The sequence below is a fragment of the Gobio gobio genome, assembly GCF_949357685.1.
Source record: "Gobio gobio genome assembly, chromosome: 14".
Taxonomy (NCBI): Eukaryota; Metazoa; Chordata; class Actinopteri; order Cypriniformes; family Gobionidae; genus Gobio; species Gobio gobio.
The window spans coordinates 29,883,639-29,906,490 of NC_137107.1; the positions used below are offsets into that span (position 1 = coordinate 29,883,639).

A 22,852-nucleotide genomic window follows, 5' to 3' on the forward strand; every position below is an offset into this window, starting at 1 on the left:
AGAACAGACAGTTCGGTTTGACGTGAACCTAAGATTAAACTTGTTGTGTACATTTTATTCATTGGATATACTCCTGATAGGATTGGATTGACCATTTACCTTCATGTTTTTTCAAACCTTTCTACTGAATAACATGTTTTTTTTATCTATACAATGAAAGTCAATGGTGTTCAATGTTGTTTTGGACCTGATTCACTTTGTTATATGGACAAAAAACACAGAGGCTTTTTTATTTTATTTATATATATATATATATATATAATTAGTTTTTAGTGTTCCATTGAAGAAAGTCATTCATACAAGTTTCCAACAACATGAGTGAGTAAATGACAACAGACTACTAATTTTTGGGATAACTATGCTTTTAAGTCATTTGAATGAATCTCACTAATCTATGCTGCCTGACCTTCCAAACTTTGCAGAATAAGAGCACGTTGTACTGAAATTTGCAAAATGATATTGTACTTTAGTAAATTGTTGGTACTGTGGTACCGCTGTACACTCCAGCAGATGATTGATGTGGGAATTCAGAAAAGATCCCCCATATGTCTTTAATTCCATCTTCTCCCAACAGAACCCATTGATTTGCCTCCGTCACCACATGTTAGAGAACGCGTGCGACTGCGCTACGTGTTCGCGTGTGTATGTGTTGCGTGGATTCAGATGCTGCGGGCACAGCTGTCTGGGTGTAATAAGACACACAGGTTGTCCTCATGTGGCCTTTGTTGTTTCTTTGGCATCTTTTAGCACTCGTGTCTCCCTCTGTCTAGTCTCTCAGTCTCGTCCGCACGCTCCCCTTTTGCACTTGTTTCACACAAACGCACACCCTCTTTCAAACATAATTAAGCTTTTGTTCTGCAAATGGAAAGAGGAAAAAATGATGACGGCCTGAGCGATGGAAGGTAGGCAAATGGAAAGGAAGGGAAGGCGGTAGGGAGGAGAGCAGTCAAGAGTTTCTGTGGTGAATGCCCATGTTGTTCCTAGTTTAAAGCCCTATGGGCCTAATGGCTGTGCAGACCGGTGCTTTTACCGGTCAGCCATTGTTCTGGTCACCTTCAAATCAGCCTGACTTTAATTGTTTTTTTTCTCTAGTCGGCTCCGACTCCATGACCTTCCTGACCTCAGTGAGCTTAAAGACCCCCTGTGGTGAAAATCACCCGTTTTTAATGTCGTTTATGTCTGAGCATTTTCTTCACAAACATGTTGTAACCAATCCCATCAATGTGTGGGCGAGCTTTAGCATATCATTAACTATAGTGTGAAGCAGGTGAGTCTCAAGAGAAGCCAAGTTATCCCGGTATATTTTTGTTGATATGAAAAATCAGGTACATTTTGCAATAAAGCGGGTGAATTGTATGTTATGATGAAATGTATGCTTTTCTCCACTGACTTTAAGTTGTTCCAAACATTAAGGATACTGATTTTTAGAAGGCTGCTGTCTGACTCCGGGAACATGGTTTGTGTCACATTAGCAACACATTATTAGCTGTTTAATAATGTAGTCAAGGAAATTGCTAATTATATATCAATTACCATTATGTTTTTGACGTTGTAAAGACTAGCGATATATAAATGCATTGCCATTCTGATACATGAACTTGTAGATGAGCCTGTGTAATTCGCTCCTTCCTTTTCTTCTGAATCTGCTTCTGGTTCAAACATATATGGCTGAATTAAACCAACATTTCCACTTGCCACAGTGTAGCGTTTCCTACAGTAAAGTTGACCGAGTGGATCGGGTGATCTGAACTGGTGTGATTTTGAGTGGAGGCAGAGACTAATTTGCATATTCATGAATCCACGTATATACTTAATAAAGCAAAAGGGTTACATTCAAGCAATTTTCAAGGGGACATATTATGCCCCTTTTTACAAGATGTAAAATAAGTCTCTGATGTCCCAGGACTGTGTATGTGAAGTTTTACCTCAAAATACCCCACAGATCAAGTTTTATAGCAGGAGTCGTCCAACTCTGTCCTGGAGGGTCACTGTCCTGCAGAATTTAGCTCCAACCCCAATTAAACCGTAACCCTAACCCCAGCTAATCAAGGTCTGACTAGGGCCTAGTAAGACACTGGCCGTTTCTCAATACCAAGTACGCGAACTTCGGACTTGCTTCCTAGGTAGTTCAGACTTACCAAGTTGTACTCAGGAGAACAAACTCCCGAGAACGGGAGGACACAAGTCCGGTGATTCTGCAAATGGAACAGCAGCGTTCTTGATAGCGTCACTCGCTCTGGCTACTCCGGTTATATCTGTATGTATATTTTAGGCTACATTTAAAACGAAATGTCATAAAACACCACTCTGCCTCTTTTCATTTTCATTAAAAAAAAACCTTAAACATAATATATAATAGCCACACAAAGTACATTCTCGCCTGAAAAAGTCTTAACTACATTTCGTGACAATTACAGTAGTATTTTTTTTTATTTCATGGGTTTTCCCTTCCACTATTGACGCTTGTTGGTTGGTGCGAGAGAGATGCATTCTGGGATACCTGTCTGCTCAAGGCACCTCTCGATGCATCCTTGATGAAAAGGGTGGATCAAGGACACATCCAGGGATTTGAACTGTACTTGGCTAGATGTGACCTTTCAGGTGTGTTTATTTGGGGTTGGAGCTAAACTCTGCAGGACAGTGGCCCACCAGGAACAAGTTTGGAGACCCCAGTTTTATAGCATGTTTTGGGTGACCAAAAACACAGTTTTTGTGCATGTCCCTTTAAATGCTATTGAGCTGCTGCACCCTACCTCTTCTTTCAAGTAGAGGGCGGAGCTTCAATAGCTCCTGCAACAACAGAACATGTCAGAAAATAATGGTGTTCAGTTCGAACCGGATTTGGAAAATAATGCCTACAGAGCCAGAGAATATATTCTGCATGGAGATAGAACAGGTATAGTTTAGTTTAATTCCGTTTTAACTTGTATTGTCAAATTTGCTTTTATCCATGCTTTTAAGCATGTTGTAGTGGACCCCGTCCGAATGTTGGCAAAAACTTTTCTGATGAGTTTATTGTTCATCATACAAGATGAAGCGTCTGTTTTCAGTCCTGAAAATCACTGTAAGTGATAAATAAAACACAGTACAAGAAGTGCGCATTAAAGTTTTCTCCATAAACACTCTTACCCTTGCGTTATCAGCATACACAGCGAAATACACAATAACACTTGTTACAACTAAGTTAACAAATATATTCAGACCTTATGACTTTTCAGGATGTGCTTAATAAACTGGTAAACTTTATATCTGTAAAACAACTCAGATAAACTTTTATAAAGTGTGCGCTCTCCCTTTTATTACTGCCGTGACCAGTATCGCTCCGGAGACTATAAGCTGGATCACGAACAATTGGTACTGATCCATCCTTGAGCTTTAACTTTTTAGCAAAACCTGCCTTGAACTGTCCATCGTTCAGGTAATGCACCTGCATTGCTTGCAAGACGTTGCCGCTATAGCTGCTTGAGCGCAGATAAAATGGCAGGCAGTGTACGTTCCTACGTCAGAAGGGGCTAGTTTTTTTTCACATGCATACAGAGAAAGGCTTACAAAACAAAGCTACTGGGTTGTCCTTTTTTACATTTTCTGGGTTGGTAGGGACCCGATTATAGCACTTAAACGCGGAAAAAGTCAGATTTTCATATGTCCCCTTTAAGGCATAAAAAAAATATTTTCACAGGAAAAAAGAACTTTTAAATGTGTAATTGATGATCAAAGATGAGTTTTAAGGGATACAATTATTGACTACTGCCAGGGGGACTTTTAGATGACGGTTGCACAGTGAATGAGATCCAAAACACTTGAAGCACAAAATAGTTCAATTGGATGTAAACTTGAGGATGGAGTTCAGGAATGCTGAAAATGAAAACAAAATAAAACAATTGGTATAAAAATATCCCTGTATGGGTTATTTTAAAACTATTTTAATAGTTGTACACCTACACATGCTTTGCCACAGCTGCAGATATAATATGTAGTACTACATAGACAACATACAATTTTATTTTATATTGTTCTACATTTATGTAGTAGTATAGTTAAAATACAATTTATAGAAATTGATATAGTGTATAGTAATATTGCATTTCAGAAGAAAAAAAAACTGGCCAGTTAAATAAAAATGTTTTGGTTTATCTTTCAACTTAAATTAAATAGTTTAATTGTTTTTTTTCAGCCTGGCTTTAGTTTTTTTTTTCGCTATCTCTATCTATCTCTCTATCGCTCGCTCTATCTATCTATAGTGTGCTCTGACTCCATTGTTCCTGACCCATTTTTAGACTTTTATTTTAGAAATCAGGGTTTTTGCAGCAAGTCAAATGTTAGGGATAATTTTAGCCTCCCTCCAGCACAATAAAACGCATTTCATTTGCTCCTTCTACTGCACAGTACATTACACCAGCTAACCGGTGTAGTATCCGTCTCCTTGTCAGACGTCTAAGCAAAAGGGAACTTTTCTCATTTGGAATTAGGAGCTGTGCTTAGAGACCTTGGAGTCTGATTGATTGGAGCTTGAACGGGATAAAAACGGATTTGTCAGTTGAGATGGTGGGCAAGTGCTCAAGAGCTCTTTTCTGCAGCTGCTCAATTGACCTGACTAACGATGTCTTCATTTCTCTCCCCTAGGGGTGGTGTATGGCAGTCAGGTGGTTGTCCCCCCTAAGGTGAACGCTGTGTTGGGAAAGAACGTCACCCTCAGCTGCAGGGTGCAGGTGGACACAAACCTCAGCCTGACACAGAGCTCCTGGGAAAGGAAGCTGCCCAATGGATGGGTGACTCTGGCCGTGTACAACCCCATGTTTGGCATCTCCATCCCTACTGAATATGTGCGACGCCTGTCCTTCCGCTCGCCCTCTATGCATGACGCCACCATCGTACTGGAAGATGTGGGTTTCGCTGACATCGGCGTGTACACCTGCAAGGTTGCCACCTTTCCGCTGGGTAACACGCAGGCCTCCACCACTGTCAGCGTGCTAGGTAACAAGAGACTGTGTGTGTGTGTGTGTGTGTGTGTGTGTGTTTTTGCAGTCTGATTAAGTTTGATTATGCACTCATAGCGTGGTGCTTGTGTATTAATGCTAAAGTGCCGTGACAAACCTTTTGCATGTGTGCGGTCGACAAACAAAGAAAGGCGTGCGAGTGGATGCGCATCACAGCTGCTGATTTGTGTAAGTGGGCAAGTATTCTGTGTGTGTGTGTGTGTGTGTGTGTGTGTGCGGAAGGGAGGAAAAACATTTAAGAGCAACTCCAGGGCAGGAATGAAAGCAGTGTTTTGGGAGACCGTCCAGCTCTTTCAGAGAACATGGTGATGTTTAAACTCTCTTCCTCCACCAAACCCCCAGAGCCATCTGCTCTGCTAAACACAGATACAACTGAACGAAGCGGTGTGCTTTTGTTATCCGGGTGTACAAGAGACAAAAGTAAGCTTACAAGCACAGTGCTTTGTTAGGTATATCAATTATGTATTGCACTAAGGAGGCATGAGGAGAGTCGCTGTTTCCTCTGTTAGCTGAAGATGAAGGTTACACAGTGAACATCCTCAGCCGCTTTAAGAATAGACTTCAGCAACAATGAAAATAAAATATTTTCTTAGCAGAAACCCATATAAAAATTAACCCTGAATGGGTTGTTTTAGAATGATGAAATGCTCTAAATGCTGAAATTTCTATTCATCAAATCAGCAAATATTTTAAACATTTTATAAAAATAAATGTTTCTTGAAGCAAATCAGCATATTATAATTATTTCTGAAAAATTCAGGTTTGTTATCACAGGAATAAATTACTTTTGTAAATTAAAATACAAAAATGTGATATTTCACATTACCATTCTACTGTATTTTTTATTAAATGCAGATTAAATGAGTATAAGAGACTTCTTTAAAAAAAACAATTTTTTTTTATATAATACGTTCAGTCATCTATTATGACCACCTTCCTAATATTGTGTTGGTAATATTGTTTGCTGCCAAAACAGCCCTGACCCTTTAAGGCATGGCCCCTGAAGGTGTGTTGTGGTATCTAGCACCAAGATGTTAGCTGCAGATCCTTTAAGTCCTGTAAGTTATGAGGTGGGTTCTCCATGGATCGGACTTGTTTGTTCAGCACATCCCTCAGATGCTTGATTGGATTGAGATCTGGGGGATTTAGAGGCCAAGTCAACACCACAATCTCGTTGTTGTGCTCCTCAAACCATTCCTGAACCATTTTTGCTTTGTGGCAGAGCGCATTATCTTCTTGAGAAATTGGAGTTACAGTAGCATGTCTTTTTGATCAGACATCATGGGCCAGCCTTCACTCCCCACGTGCATCAATGAGCCTTGGCCGCCCATGACCCTGTCGCTGGTTCACCACTGTTCCTTCCTTGGAGCACTTTTGATAGATACAGCCCACAAGAGCTGCAGTTTTGGAGATGCTCTGACCCAGTCGTCTAGCCATCACAATTTGGCCCTTGTCAAACCCGCTCAGATCCTTACGCTTGGCCATTTTTCCTGCTTCTAACACATCAACTTTGAGGACAAAATGTTCACTTGCTGCCTAATAGATCCCACCCACTAACAGGTGCTGTTGTGAAGAGATTATCGATGTTGTTCACTTCACCTGTCAGTGGTCATAATGTTATGCCTGATTTGTGTGTTTATAAAATTTGTATGTAATCTAAATAGTAAACTTAATGGTTATTTTTATTAATTTAATCTCTGCTAAAAAGAAAAAACATCAAGCGTCACTTGACTCTTTGAATGTTGCTAGAGCAATCAAATTCGGGGACCAGAACTAACTGTTGTATAAATCTGAACTCTTATTTTGGTGAAAATAAAGCGTCTGGAGCAGCTCTGCAGCATGTTAAAACAGAAACCCATTAGATGAAGCAATCTAGTTTTGACATATTTCGTGCACATCCAGTGTAGACGTTGTGTTAGAGTAAAAAATGACGAGCAGACAGACAAGTTGAGTGAAGGTTCACAAAGCACAGAAAAAGATGAATTGAAAAAGATGATGTCATAGATTAAATGAGCTGTGCAATTGGAGGAAAATCGGAACGGGGACTGAGTGCTTTAATAAAAGGAGAGATGGGGGGGGGGGTGCAGGAGGATGGAAAGTGGTGGTGAAGTGAGAGAGCAGGAACGAGGGAGGAAGGGAACACGCGCCGGAGCTATAATTAGATCAGGAGGAATGTTTTGTGTGTGTGTGTGTGTGTGTGCAGAGACAGGAGTATATGAGTGTGGGAAAGATGCCTATTGCTTTTGGGATCCACTGCACTTTAGGGTCAAGGATGTCATTGCAAAGTCCTGTTGAATTTGTTGTTTAAAGTGTCACGAGATTTGCTGCACACATGGGCATGGAGCACATGCACATATAGTCACAGGCATATATGACGTGTCACTCACCACCACACAATAGTGTACCGTTGAAGGTGCGACGACCACAGCTGTTACTGTTGTCTCTGAAGGTCAGCTGCCAATGTTAATACTTCACAAGATGGGAAGAGAAAGAGAGGGGGAGAAACAAATGCTAGTCAATGAGTATTTCAATGAGTCTAAGCATTCGGTCCCTTCACTAAATGTATATTTATTATATCACCAACTACCTCATATGATACAGGTTGTGATGCTAAATGATGGTATAAGTCCAAACTTACTTCAGTTTTTCTGAGCAGGGGGGGGGGAGCTGGTCCCAGGTGAATATTTTCTTTTTTTTAACTCCCATATTTTTTAGTACGAAGACATGTTTGACAACCGTAAAGTTTCCAAATGCCTTGAATATAATTTTGTTTAGCTTTATCATTGTAGGAAATTATATGTATGTCTGTGTATTTTGAGAGAAGTTATTATGATGCACTACCATTTGGAAGTTGTTGTTTTTTTAAAGAAATTAACACTTTTATTCAGCATTGTTACATTAAATTGATCAAAGGTGACCGTAAAGGCTTTTACAATGTTGCAAAACATTTCCGTTTCAAATAAATGCTGTTCTTTTGAACTTCATATTCAAAGAATCCTGAAAAAATGTATCACGGTTTCAACAAAAAATATTAAGCAATGGTTTTCAACATTTAATTATAATAAAGCTGCAAATCAGCATATTAGAATGATTTCAGAAGGATCATGTGACACTGAAGACTGGAGTAATGATGCTGAAAAATCAGCTTTGTCATCACAGGAATAAATTACGTTTTAAGATGTATTAAACAGTAACATTTTGATATTTCACAGTATTACTGTAGTTTTGATCAAATAAATGCAGTTTTGGTGAGCACAAGAAACTTCTTTCAAAAACATTAAAAGAATCTCACCGACCCCAAACTTTTAAATAGTAGTGCATGTCAATATATGATATGTATTAGCACAGTCCTTCTTGACTAAGTGGCCCTCCCTTATCGCAGAGCCCAGGACAACGTTCCCATTCGTCTCCCACTGTCGCTCTTGAGCGGAGGAGCGGAAGGGGAGAGCCCCACACGTTAAGTTTCTGTCAGCCGCTGCGGAGGCAAAGCTCAGTTTTCCAGTCCTGAACACTGCTGGATTCATAACGGCTCACACACACCCGAGCCCCACCCCTTCTGCAATGTAAACTGGATAAGCCATTAAAACAAATAATTTCATCTTCTCTGGAAAAGCACTTAGTGCTCTCTGATGAGAAACCGAGGCCGCCCTCAGCCGGTAGTTACCATAGAGGAATAATTTTTTTTTCAGTCCGATAAGTCTTTTATTTCTTCTTAAAGAAAATCGAATTATTCTCTCAATCATGCTTATCAGTTTATGAATTTATTGGCTGTGGTACCAGAGCTATTCTTGATGCTGAGGGAATTAGCTTTGTACTCTCGTCTGAATGGATTTCCTTTAGCTCGGTTCATTATCTGGAAACATCTTTTGGGTAATCGTGTGAGCATGTCTCCTCACATTAAAACGCAGAATTAAATGCAAACATTGTGGTACATTTAACTCATATGTCTCTCTCTGTCTTAGTGGAGCCGAAGGTGTATGTCTCGGCTGGATCTTCCGCTCTGATCGACGGTGGCAATGAAACCACGGTGGCCACCTGCATCGCTGAGAGGGCCCGGCCTCCTGCCGACGTCTCCTGGGAGACTAATCTGTACGGCACGTCTGAGGCCCACATGCAGGACGATGCCAACGGCACCACTACGACACAGGTGCACTACACCTGGCAGCCCTCCCGTCACTCCCAAGGACACACGCTAACATGTGTGGTGAAACATCCCGCTCTGCAAAGCGACTTCAGGATACCCTATATTGTCAATGTACAGTGTGAGTATCAGAGAGGGTTTTTTTTTTTTTAATTTTATTTAGAATTTAATTGAGCAAATTTACCAGACATAAATATTCCTTACTGGCAGCTTAGTTTTTTATTTTCTTAAAATTAAAGGAATGGAATAGAATAAGAATGTTTTCTATTATAGAGTAGTATTGTGTGTTACTGTCATTATTTTAACAGAACCTCATGGAAAAGTTGTTGTTTTTCATTAAAGTTTGCACGTTAAATGTTTAAATTTATATTTTATTATAAACTCATATTTTTTCTGTAGTTTTTAACTGAAATATATATATTTTTATTAATTTAGCAAGTTATTTTACACCAAAAAATGCATTTAAGTTTACTGTACTTCAGTTGGTTTTCACACCGCAGTTTTTTGTGTTGTTCATTTATTATATTTGTTTGAACTGCATATTTTAGTAATTATATTAATGTTTTATTAATTAAATTAATTAATTTCATTTTTCATAGAAAAATAAATACTGTCTGTTATAAGTAAGGAACGTGGTCTTTATACCTGAATACTCTATATCCAAATGAAATGGAACCTAGCTGATTTACAATCATATCGAACTGAGAGATTGTTAACTAGAGTGAGATCATATCTGGAAATCTGTATGGGCTGCTTTAGAGCATGTCTTTTTTCATTTGCTCATATCACTTGCATCAGATAAAAAAAACAACAACAAAAAAACCTGTGAAACCATGTGTTGCCCAATTGGCCACTAAACTTATTTACTCTCCAAACCAAAATGTTACACTCTTTTGGTACTTGTTCCTGTGTGCACAGAAGCCTGTTTTTGTTTGCTTTACCTAGCAAAACAAACCCAAAGTAGCATTTCAATGAAGATTTCACAGTAACTTTTTTTTTCTATACCAAGTCAAAGCAGTCAGATTTATGTCCAGAGCCTACATCTGTTTTCCATATCACCCCAGTGCGGTAACTATCCACATGACATGATGTCTTGATGCTGTCTTGTGCGTGATGGAGCTAAAAGCCCTTTCACTAGGACACCGTCCTTAAGGTTTCATGGACTTTCAATGAATAAGGGTATTGATGCTTCAATCGAAAGATTTATCAGCGTCTTTTAACGATTTCTGCACACAGACCTCTAATCACCAGTGAGCAGCGAGGAAGGCGTGTAAGTGTGTATCTGCAGTAGTGGCGAGTGCGTAAGCGCAGATGTCTCTTAAATGAAATATAGATGTAGTGGTGAGGGGCAGGTACAGGAAGCAGCCGATGTAGGGAGTATGGGAAGGGAGAGGTCACATCAGTCACAGCTGCATTCAAGCGGGGTTATAGTCACGAAAGCTTCTTTCATTCATTTTCCATCAATCTTTTTCATCTCATTTGGGTCTGCATGACATCTTAATTCAGCACACTCACTTAAAGAACTTTTTAAAGAGCTTTTCTAAAGGCACAAATCAATAGTCTTTGTAAGTGCTCTTGTACTTTTCTCGTCAGACACACAGAGCCCTAATGGTGAATTATGTTGCTTTACGATCAATTGGTATTAATAATGTTGTTGTGTTATAAATTACTACTTTATATCGATCTATCGATAGGAAGATTTGACAGGACATATCAAAGGTACCTTTATAATCGCTCTGTTTCAGTAGGAGATGCTTCAACACAGGACTAGAAAACTGCTCACGTTATGTCATTTCAAAGGGTCTTTAACAAGACATAGCCTTGCCTTACCTTTCTTACACTACTCTGAATGATCCCTTTGTGCTTTGTGTGTGTGCGCGCAGTTGCTCCAGACATCCTGGTGCTGGGCTATGACGGCGACTGGTATGTGGGCAGGGAGAATGTGCAACTGAAGTGTCGAGCCAAGGCCAACCCGCCTGCCCAGCACTTCAGATGGATCAGGTGTGTAACCACTACTCTTACAATAGCCACTGCGCACCATGTCTGGAATGGGTTCAAGAGTGTTAATGCCCGTTTCCTGAACTCATCTCAATCAGCAGATGATCTCCATGATTCAACAGTTACTTTCAAACTGCAGAGTTTCAATGCAAATGAACCAGTTTCATGAGGGATGCCCAGAGATCGTACGCATTCAAAGCAAATCAGTTGTCTGCTAATACGTTAATGTTCGTCAGTATTTGCTCATTTAAAAGATTGAAAGTCAATCATGTGAGCTTAAACATTTATTAATTGTGCCTCAAGCAGTCATACATGTTAAAATTTTGGACACACAACTATTCATTGTCCAAAAATAACGAAGTTATTTAAAGTGGACCTATTATGCCCCTTTTTACAAACTGTAATATAAGTCTTAGGTGTCACTAGAAGGTGTCTGTGAAGTTTCAGCTCAAAATACCCCATAGATAATTTATGACACCTTTTTTTTTTTTGAGTGGAAAGCAAAACATGCTGTTTTCGTCTGTGTATCTTTAAATGCAAATGAGCTGCTGCTCCCCACCCCCTATCCAGAATAGTTATGTGCCTTTACAGCTCATGCTTCGGATACTCAGTTAAAACCAAAGTAAGATGTTTTAGTTTTTGGCAATCTCTATCATGGTCACACTCATGTGACATTGCAGTTTTTCATCATCTTGAAAGTGTATTATTTATACAGTCAGTTATATCTGTGAACAGTAATGGCAGGGAAATAAATCACATGTGTATTAAAGTAACAGCAGTGTAATATACAATATCTACTGCTGTATATGCTCTTAATATGAATCAAACAAAAAAAAAACGAAAATGACTCACTGCTCTAGATTGACTATCTTTAGTAGCTTTTAATAAGAAGACGTTTCTTACTTTCTTACTTTAACTGCTGTTAAATGCACTGGCAAGGAGATCAACAATGCGAACTGTGTACAGCTCACTCAGGGGAGGAGCTAAGCTAATAGGACAGATTCCATTCAGTTGTGGCTGGGGCCTATTCCAATTTGACATCACGGAGTACATTCCTGAACGGCTCATTTTAAGTCTTTTTTTTTTAACAAACGGAGAGGATTTTTACCACAACTTCGTTGTGGTTGTGTACACACACTGCGGACAGACATAATTGTTCAATAACTATATGAAAGTGAATTTTGCATAATAGGTGCCCTTTAAAACTATGAAATGACATATGGGAATTATGAGCATACAAAAAGATGTTTAACAAGTCAAAAAGCTTGTTTAACAAATTATATTTTATTTGGGAACGTATACTTCCCATATGTATGGTGGGTACTTGTTGGCTGTGTTTGCTAATCTGGTCCAACTCATCCATTTCACAAAAAAAGCTTAAATTAAAATGTGTCGTTACAAAGAAATGTGTACATTGGCACAACTTATGTTTATCTACAAAACTTTTTTTTAAAGCATTTAACTATAGATGTTTAGACCATAATTACGAATTTTGACTGGTACTGTAAATTACTACTGCTACTGCATTTTCCACAATGTCTGGGTAGATGAAATGGTTTGCTATTTGGAAGCAATTTGACATGTTTTGTATGTTTTAGGTTGGATGGAGAGATGCCAAATGGAGCAGAGCTGATGAATAACTCTTTGGTGTTTATGAGGCCCCTGCAGAAGAACGACTCTGGCGTTTACAGGTGTGAGGTGGCAAACGATATCGGACTGCACAGTCGAGACATTAGAATACGCATTCAGGGTGAGTGATACTTGAAACATGCCACACCCATCTTACCAATGTTTACCAATATGTTTCCCATGTGAAGCTGGAGAAACAATAATAAGATATAATAACACAACTTAACCGGTCAAACGTATTGAAATGTTGGCATAAATCCAAAACAAATGTGTCTTCTCACTGGAAATGCATTTTCTGGTCTCCTTGAAAATGGTCATTCTATCATTTACTCATTTCAAGAGAGATGTTTTTTCTCTAGAACCCACCTATCTCCCATCACTGGATCCTAATCCGTTTTTTGAGGCACGCAAGCTCATTTTCCTGGGCATGAGGCCTTTGCCTTAAAGGCATTCGCCCTCCATTCAATTCAGCTTTGGCCTTTTCCTTTTTTTTTTTTATAAAAGTTTTTGTATTTGGTTTTTATTGGGATTCATGAGTCATTATCTAATTGGCCTCTGAGACTGGTATCTGCTGTCTCACTCCATGGTGTTTATCTCCCATCATTTTTGTGTGAACATTAAACATTGAATCCTGCTGTTTAATTAGTTTCTGTGATGGAGATGCACATTACCCCCACCCTCTCTCTCTGTTGCTCTTTCTCCCTCCCTCATGCACACTTATGTCTCTGAGACTGTCACGCAGTTATACAAGGGGAGAATAGAAGGGAAGCAACCTTGACTGAGAGATGTCCTAGATTCATCAAACATTCACCAGCTCTTTTCAGCCGCCATTAATTATGTATTTTCTTTTCTTTTTCTCTTTCTTTTTTTTTACCTTTTTATGCTCTCCCCTTGAGAAAGATTCAGCATCTGCGTGCATGAAGCTGTCTTTCTGTTAGTTGTGTGGGTGTGGTTGTTTTATATCAAAGTTGTCTGCCTATATCTTGTAAGAGTCCCTTTGCGTCAATTGTCTGTTGTGATGTTTCTACTAGAATGCCTACTGCTACTTTTTGCGTATTGACTGAATGACTGTGTGTGTGTGTGTGTGTCTGCTGTGTCACGGATCTTTGTGCATGAGTATGGGTGGGCAGAACCTGTCCTGCATGTTAAACACCCTGCCACTACCTGTGTGGTCACCAGTCACCCCCTAAATACACACCCACACACTCCCTCCAAATGGACCAATCACATTTAGGTTCAAATGATCTGTACAGTGTACGGACAAGCATGGGTTACCACATACTGTACATAATTTGTGATAAATATTGATTTTATTGAGGCACAGAGAAGAGATGCATGAAAGAGGGAGGGATTCCTGACCTTTCCTTGACTTGTTCTCTCTTTATGTCCTGTTCTCTTCCCTTCTGGACATTGACATGCTGAGGCAAGAAGCTCTACTGTTTATTGATTTGAAACAAATTATTCTTTAACTCGCTGGGCGAAATTGAATAAATTAACATAAATTGACATTATCCATGTCCTTGTGGTTTAAGGGGATAGTTCACGCAAAAATTACAATTGTCATTTTATTTACTCATCATCATGTTGTTGCAAACTTGTATGACTTTCTTTCTTCTGTGGATCAAAGATATTTTGAAGAATGTTCATGCAGATTTTTTTCATACAATTGCGGTTCATGGTGTTGATCTCCAAAAATGCACTATAAACGTAGTCTTGTAAGAGTTGTGCAATGTTTTTCAAATCTTGTTAGGAACTGTCCTAAATGTATATCATTATCCGTTTATAATGTTCGATATCCAGTTTATTTGAGAACCATGGAATCAGTGAGTTGAAGTCCTGCTTCATGAACAAATCATTCGGATTCTTGAAGGAATTATTCAGACCTAGTTCATTGAAAAGAACCATATCAAAATATTTGAGAACTTCTATAGTTCTTGAGTTTAACTCAGTGACTCTTGAGTGGTCTCTATGAACTGTCTAATGGAAAGGAGCTGTATGAATTAACTAAATTCTCTTTTTTTATTGCACTCAAAGATATAACCCCATACAGGTTTGGAATGAGGGTGAGTAAATAATGATAACCAAGGTGCTTTGCACCAGGCCCTGCATCCTTTAACTTGTACTGGGCCCGTACCATGTTAGGGGGAGGCTTTGGTGACAACTTTGACTTTTGGGTGAACTATCCCTGTGGTTTAAAATATGCAACAAATGTTTGCACTAGGAAAACTATGGGAGTGTGAAAATATTTCAGAACTTTTTGTATCAAAAATGTCTCCAAAATAATGAATGGGACGAACCATACAGCTGCTCTTTCCTACATGCATATAAATTCACTCACCGGACCCACAGATGCATCCAAATTACATTTGACCTTGCGGGAACAATACAGTATGCTATATATGCTACGTTTATTATTCATTCTAGTGAGGATGAGCAAATTATTCCCCACTTTAGCATTTGAACCGTGTAACCCTGAAGAGCCTGACTCCTGCGACTCGCACGTTCTGCACTCAGTGCATTCACACACTTCACAGCCAGCCAAATAGCTCTCATTGCGCCGGGAACAGGACACTCCGTAATGGGATAGTTTGACTTTCAGCGCCCAGCCTCGGAGAACGCTGCTTGCATAGTGCAGATGCATGCCCCAGAATGCGATGAAACGCTACACGCTGCTCCCTAACACAATCAAGCGATCAATGCATGGTAATGGCGTTAACCCAATCTCCTATCCTTGCACCAGTCAAGTCATGTAAGCAGTTAGGCGTAGCAGCCGCCCAATCCTCGGGCATTCTCAATGTCTGTTCCCTCCCCCCAGTAGCATGTACCCTTTCCCTGACCCCTTCCTTCCATTTTTGTTTTTCCTCATCACTCAGCTATGTGTTCATCCATACTCCCTCTCTCAGCTAACACAAATGTTGCTCATTAGGTTTCATTGTTGCAGACCACTGTACTTCATTGTTAGCTGGAGATGTTAGTATGTAGCTCCTCATGAATCCCTTATCATGAAGATTTCAACTCTTCTTTCTCTTCCATGTTTGTTTGGTTTTTTTTTAGTCGTCTTTGCTCTGGGCAACAGTTTCAGGTTTTAAAGCTGTCGGAAGGTTTGCAATCGCTTAAATAAAAGATCTGATCCGAACCTGGAACTGTCACGTCCTTGGCAACTGAAGATAGTCCTGTTGGTCATGCTAGAAGATATTACCATCTTGGAAGCAGATTCATATGACTGTTAATGATATACTGATGTAGTTGGCATTGACATTATCTACTTTTCTTTGTCTGTCCATCCCTTCCTCCTGCCCCCCTCCCACTTGCCTTTCCTTCCTTCCCTCCATTAGATCCTCCCTCAACCACCACCATGCCCCCCACCACCCCTGTGCGCCTCCTAACTGCCGACATCTCTGCCACCGCTCCTGGCAATAAACAGCGAGCCCTCATCACCTCTCCGACCCTGGCGCCTCTGCCGGAGGGAAGCCTAGGCACAATTGTGGGTGGGGCAGTGGGCGGAGCCCTCTTCCTTCTGTTGCTGCTCATTCTGGGTGGCGTTTACTACCAGCGCCAGCGGCGGACATTCCGCGGAGACTACTACACGAAGCAGTATCACGGCCCCTCAGACATGCAGAAGGCTCCCCAGCCCCATGAGTTGCAGCAAGTCTACAGCAAAGGAAGCCCTGACACCAAGCTCAAATCCAACCAGGATAACGGCTCCATTTACACTGATAAGGATCGAGAAGAGTGGGGTGATTTCGACCGAGAGCGTTCACCCAATGGTCGCAGCAGAGCTTTGAGGGAAGCAGGTGGTCAACTCAACCACCATAACCATCACAACCATGAGCACGTCCACCACAACAACCATCACCCCGGCCATCTGCAGACCTTTAGTCCAGCCCATCACATCCAGAGGAGCTCGCTGCAGCCAGAGCCCCGCAGGTATGCCGCTCCGCAAGTCATGGGCAACGGCTCCCCCTACGTACCAGAGGACTGCTATGACAATGAATACGTGTCGCACACTGATGGCTCAATGATCTCGAGGAGGGAGTGGTATGTCTGAGAAGGTTGAGCAGGAAGTGACTGCTTAGACATTTGAAATGCTTCAGACTGCAAAATGATACAAAGACGAACAGCGTTATGTAAAGAAAATTAGTAGGAAATGCACCTTTTCTTGTAGTTTACACATACCAATTTGTTTTTGTACATTAGCCTAATCATTAGTTAGCTGTTCATAGCTAGCTGGTTTAAAAGATGTTTTGGGACCAAGAGAGGGTGTAATTCTTGTCTTCATTTGTTAAGAAGGTCAGGCAACAAAACATCTGCTTTTGTTTCACCAATAAACCAGTTCAGGGTTGAGTTCAGGGGTGATTTAAGTTGGGTTGTCTTGCCAAATCAATAGCCAGTCTCCTTTCCTTTGCACAGTAAGGTGTACTGTGTGATTTTATTTTAAAAAAAAGTCACAACAAAAAAAGCTGTTTGTATTTAGATAACCTGTTGATAAGAGTTTCAGATCAGCGCCAATGTGAGCGATGAGTTTCGATGAGTCACGTCAACTTTCAATGCTGTCACTCTGATGGAGGCAGAAATTAGCTCCTGTCAACAGCCTGGCGGTTTCCATGGCAACATTTATTTCCTCTCTACTGGCATTCAGAGTTGGAGTGCTGGAGGGAGGAGCTAGACAGGGAGTACTGTGCTGGATTTGATAAAGCCCAATGGGAGAAAGCCAGACAGGATGATTGCAGAAATGGGGTGCTGTAATTGTATCAATTCGGCTTCCATTTGCATACCACTGCGTCATTCTATTAGCTCTGGGTTTCTTTTGTTTGTGCCATCTGAAATATTTGCCGCTGTGTGAGTCGGTCTGCAAAAGGAGATGGTTGGACAATGTCTTGAACATCAAAAACTACTGCCATTGTTCAACATGAAAGCTCGCCCTGTATTAATGTAGCTGTCTGGCTTGTCTTTGTCAGACCTTCACTGCCCAGTGTTAACAACCTCCAACTGCATTCAGCGGCTGTGCATTACGTCACAAATCGAGTCCTGTGCCTGTCTCTTGTGTTTCTGTGTGTGTGTGTGTGTGTGTGTGTGTGTGTGTCTGTCTGTATGTCTGTCTGTAATATGTAAATCCAATCAGCTAGTGTTAACCGACAGTGTTTTGATGAATCGACTCATTGCCTGTGCAATAGTGTTCAGATTTCTGGCCTCAGATCTCACACGTTCACGCACATAATTTAACACAGAAGACGATAGCCTAACACACGTGTTATTGGTCATAATTTTTTAGTGTTGGCTGGATCTTAATAAGCTAGCAGATGCATATGGTTGGGTTTTGAGATATTGAAGATGATGATATTGTAGTGCCTTAAACTGAAGATGTGCCCTGTATGCATTATAATGTGCATACAGAAGTTAAGAAACAAGTGAGTATCATTTTCAGAAGAAATATCAGAGTAGTTTTTGAGGCATATAATGGTCAGGTTGGGTCCTGAGAACATCATTTTGTACTGTCCTTTGTTTTGTGTGCCATTTGTATGATTTGCTTTTTGCAGATTTTCAGACAATAACTAATTGTTTTGCTCGCATTAAATGACATGTGACACTCGTGTTAGTGCACATCAAAGAGTTAAGTAAAACAAAATATCTATGTGTACAGGTTTGGGCAATGCAGAGATGAAGAATTCAATGTAAACAAGGTTATGTACTGTATATATGCTGGCAGTTGGGAGAACCTTGTTTTGTTTGTTTGAATTTATCGTTCCTATAGGAATCCTGAGATTCGACGGTGGAACGCACTAGAAAATCCACCATTACACAGATTGTAATGAGCGGATCACATGTACACTTCTCCTCAACATTTTTTTCACTTTTTTTGTTTTACAAAAGATCTACTGTAAAAAAAAAAAAAAAATACACAAATAATAATAAATAGAAGAAATGTATTTGCAATGTACAGATACTGAGCATTATTTTGTAGAATCAACCTTTGGGATACATTTTGTTTTTGAAATAAAGCACCTTTTTTTTCTGTGACATGTTTCTTTGTTTTATAACTTGGCCTCAGATCTGTTTCGTGTTGGTTGGAGGTGTTAGTGTTGAGGTCTTGGGCGTGACTGGTTGCTTCAGCTGCAGAAATGTTCCCTGTGGGGGTCTCCTCTACTCTCCTGGAGGCCTCCAGGGATGTATTCCTCACGCCTTCTTTTCCTTTGCTGTGGTTAACCTACTTCATCTCCGAATATCCCCTCGTGCTCTGAGCCTCATGCATATTTTGTGGGAAAGCCTGTGGCTAAAAGCTTCCTGTAGATGGGGGCTGAACCTCCTTTCAGACTTACCTAGGATAGCCTTAAAGTGGGGGGGGATTATGGACTTGTTGATTCTTGTGTTTGCACTGCTGTTCTGTCGATCTGTGTGAGAGGAGATGGGGGAGCTGGTTGATGAAGGGAAGATCGGGCACAGCAGTGGGACTAAATGGTGTTTTGAGTTTTTGTTTCATAGCCGTTGGTGAGTCTATCATCATGTCCAATCCAGCTGGTGGTGGGACAAACTAGTAATTCCAAGCTAGTCAAAAGTTCCATGATGAGTCAATGTTCAAATTCAGCTCTTAAAATGTACCTCTTTAATCCATGACCATGGAGATCAGGGCTAAAATGAGTTTAGTAAAGCAGTTCTCAAACTTTTTCATGGTAAACCACCTTGCACCTTGTCAAAGTAATTACCTGTTGTTTTAAGTGTGTACAAATTATACTTGGTTTATAACTTATCTTGAAATAACCTCACTTTTACTAAGGATGCACTAATATAAACATTTCAAAGTGTATACTAATTTTGATAATGTTCTGTACTGTTTTATGATTGCACTTTTAAAAGTAATCTAAATTTCAAAAATAGCGGAAATCAAAAAGCACAATATTGAATATCCACTATATTCAGTGAAAACTGTTATATTCGGTTTTTCATAACATTTACTGTTTTGTTCACTTTCAATTCATTTAACAAGACTAAATTAAGTAGACCGGGCATTTTAGCTCTTGTACATTTGAGTCGACTGTTTACTATGTGTGTAATTGCTAGTTCCAAAATGAATGAGAAACGCAAATATAAAATGTTTGAATGATCAAAATGTTGAGGCCAGTAGAGGGTGTGTACAGGTGCTGGTCATATAATTAGTGAAATAAATAAACTTTTTGATATTCTAATTCCATTCAAAAAGTGAAACTTGTATATTATATTCATTACACACGGACTGATATATGTCAAATGTATATTTCTTTTAATTTTGATGATTATACCTGACAGCTAAGGAAAATCCCAAATACAGTGTCTCAGAAAATTAGAATATTGTGAAAAGGTTCAATATTGAAGACACCTGGTGCCACACTCTAATCAGCTAATTAACTCAAAACACCTGCAAAGGCCTTTAAATGGTCTCTCAGTCTAGTTCTGTAGGCTACACAATCATGGGGAAGACTGCTGACTTGACAGTTGTCCAAAAGACGACCATTGACACCTTGCACAAGGAGGGCAAGACACAAAAGGTCATTTCAAAAGAGGCTGGCTGTTCACAGAACTCTGTGTCCAAGCACATTAATAGAGAGGCGAAGGGAAGGAAAAGATGTGGTATAAAAAAAAGTGTACAAGCAATAGGGATAACTGCACCATGGAGAGGATTTTGAAACAAAACCCATTCAAAATTGTGGGGGAGATTTCACAAAGAGTGGACTGCAGCTGGAGTCAGTGCTTCAAGAACCATTACGCACAGACGTATGCAAGACATGGGTTTCAGCTGTCGCATTCCTTGTGTCAAGCCACTCTTGAACAACAGACAGCATCAGCAGAAGCGTCTCACCTGGGCTATAGACAAAAAGGACTTGACTGGTGCTGTATGGTCCAAAGTTATGTTCTCTGATGAAAGAAGTAAATTTTGCATTTCCTTTGGAAATCAGGGTCCCAGAGTCTGGAGGAAGAGAGGTGAGGCACACTCCACGTTGCTTGAGGTCCAGTGTAAAGTTTCCACAGTCAGTGATGTTTTGGGGTGCCATGTCATCTGCTAGTGTTGGTCCACTGTGTTTTCTGAGGTCCAAGGTCAACGCAGCTGTATACCAGGAAATTTTAGAGCACTTCATGCTTCCTGCTGCTGACCAACTTTATGGAGATGCAGATTTCATTTTCCAACAGGCACCTGCACACAGTGCCAAAGTAACCAGTACCTGGTTTAAGGACCATGGTATCCCTGTTCTTAATTGGCCAGCAAACTCGCCTGACCTTAACCCCAAAGAAAATCTATGGGGTATTGTGAAGAGGAAGATGCGATTATGCCAGACCCAACAATGCAAAAGAGCTGAAGGCCACTATCAGAGCAACCTGGGCTCTCATAACACCTGAGCAGTGCCACAGACTGATCGACTCCATGCCACGCCACATTGCTGCAGTAATTCAGGCAAAAGGAGCCCCAACTAAGTATTGAGTGCTGTACATGCTCATACTTTTCATGTTCATACTTTTCAGTTGGCCAAGATTTCTAAAAATCCTTTCTTTGTGTTGGTCTTAAGTAATATTCTAATTTTCTGAGATACTGAATTTGGGATTTTCCTTAGTTGTCAGTTATAATCATCAAAATTAAAATAAATAAACATTTGAAATATATCCGTCTGTGTGTAATGAATGAATGTAATATAAAAGTTTCACTTTTTGAATGGAATTAGTAAAATAAATCAACTTTTTGATGATATTCTAATTATATGACCAGCACTTACCTGTAAGGGCTAAATGTCCTTCTATGACAACTGACTGAGGAGGACATTTTAGTGGTCCTCACTAGTTTTAAAAGTCTTATAAATCGGCCAAAACATGTTTTATTTAAATCTAGTTTTGAACATGTTTCTGTGAGGGTTATGTTTAGGGGTAGGTGTTGGGTTAGGCGATAGAAAATATCATTAACCTGATAAAAAAAAAAATCAATGGCAGTGTATGCAATGTCCTCACGAATACAGTGAAGTGTGTGTGTGTGTGTGTGTGTGTGTGTGTGTGTGTGTGTGTGTGGAACTTTCTACTTATCAAAGAATACTGAAATATGTTTCACGATTTCCCAAAAAATTTAAGCAATGCAACTGTTTCCAACATTAATGATGATGATGATGATAATAAATCTTTCTTGTGCACCAAATCATCATATTAGAATGATTTCTGAAGGATTGTGTGATACTGAAGACAGGAATTACAGGAATAATTTACATTCTAAAATGTATTAAAATTCAGAACAGATATTTTAAATTGTAGTAATATTTTGCAATATTTCTGTTTTACTGTATTTGTGATCAAAACCATCTACTGTTGATTTTGTCATTTCTTTTGTTCAGCCAAATCAACTTGTGGACCACTCTGCATCGTTCACAGGCCATCAGAACCACAGCAGTAAAGGAAGAAATAAAGCCTGTTCTTCTGAACAATGCCATTAATTGTTTACATCAGTAATAGGAAATGACACAAACATGCTCTTTAGAGACAATTTAATTCCCCTCAGGTATTTCAAGTCCAGGTTACTGTATAATTCCTTGGAAAGTGAGGTAGCCTGAAAATAACAATGTCATTCATTATACAAGCAGTCACCTTATCACAGGTGAGGAGGTCACTGTCTCTCACTGCACTGTTTGAATAGATTCTCTAAGGAGCAGTATTACCACCCCCTCCCTGCTCCACGAGTGCTACTGATTGGTTCAATTAGACCGGTAGAATGGTTTTGTTTGCCACAGCCCCCTTCCAGGCCATTGACACCGTCCCCATGGCAACAGACTCTTCCCGGGCTCATGACAGAGAGCTTGTTCTCTTGAGGGATACCTGTGCCTCCCGTCTCGCTCTCCATCACAGAGGAATAAAAGAGGGTTTACAGAGTGGATAAAAGAGGGCAATTATGCAAGAAAAAAAATAGCAAGAGTTTTTGTGAAATGGGGGGAGTTTGAGACCGGAAGAAGGGAGGAGCCAAAGATGGACCAAGGTTAAAAAGGAGAACTGGGGGATAACACTGAAAATGCATGTGTGAAGTATAAATTCCTTCTATAAAAGATGGCCAGTTTAAAAGGCTGTGATCTCTCATTGTGACCAAGTC

General features: G+C 40.0%; 1 protein-coding gene across 3 annotated transcripts in view; it reads left to right on the forward strand.

Moving 5' to 3' along the window:
* nectin3b (nectin cell adhesion molecule 3b) overlaps positions 1-22,852 on the forward strand; it is a 76,152-nt gene that overhangs the window by 33,304 nt on the left and 19,996 nt on the right. Inside the window, exons 2-7 of one of the 3 annotated variants that reach the window (XM_079834870.1) lie at positions 4,624-4,974; positions 8,960-9,259; positions 11,022-11,139; positions 12,735-12,886; positions 16,101-16,817; positions 22,107-22,838. In XM_079834870.1, the coding sequence (XP_079690996.1) occupies positions 4,624-4,974; positions 8,960-9,259; positions 11,022-11,139; positions 12,735-12,886; positions 16,101-16,813 (1,634 nt within the window). In that variant the 3' untranslated portion in view covers positions 16,814-16,817; positions 22,107-22,838. Of the gene's footprint in view, positions 1-4,623; positions 4,975-8,959; positions 9,260-11,021; positions 11,140-12,734; positions 12,887-16,100; positions 18,801-22,106; positions 22,839-22,852 lie in introns of those variants that run through there. The other 2 variants (XM_079834869.1, XM_079834871.1) reach the window with 2 other exon arrangements.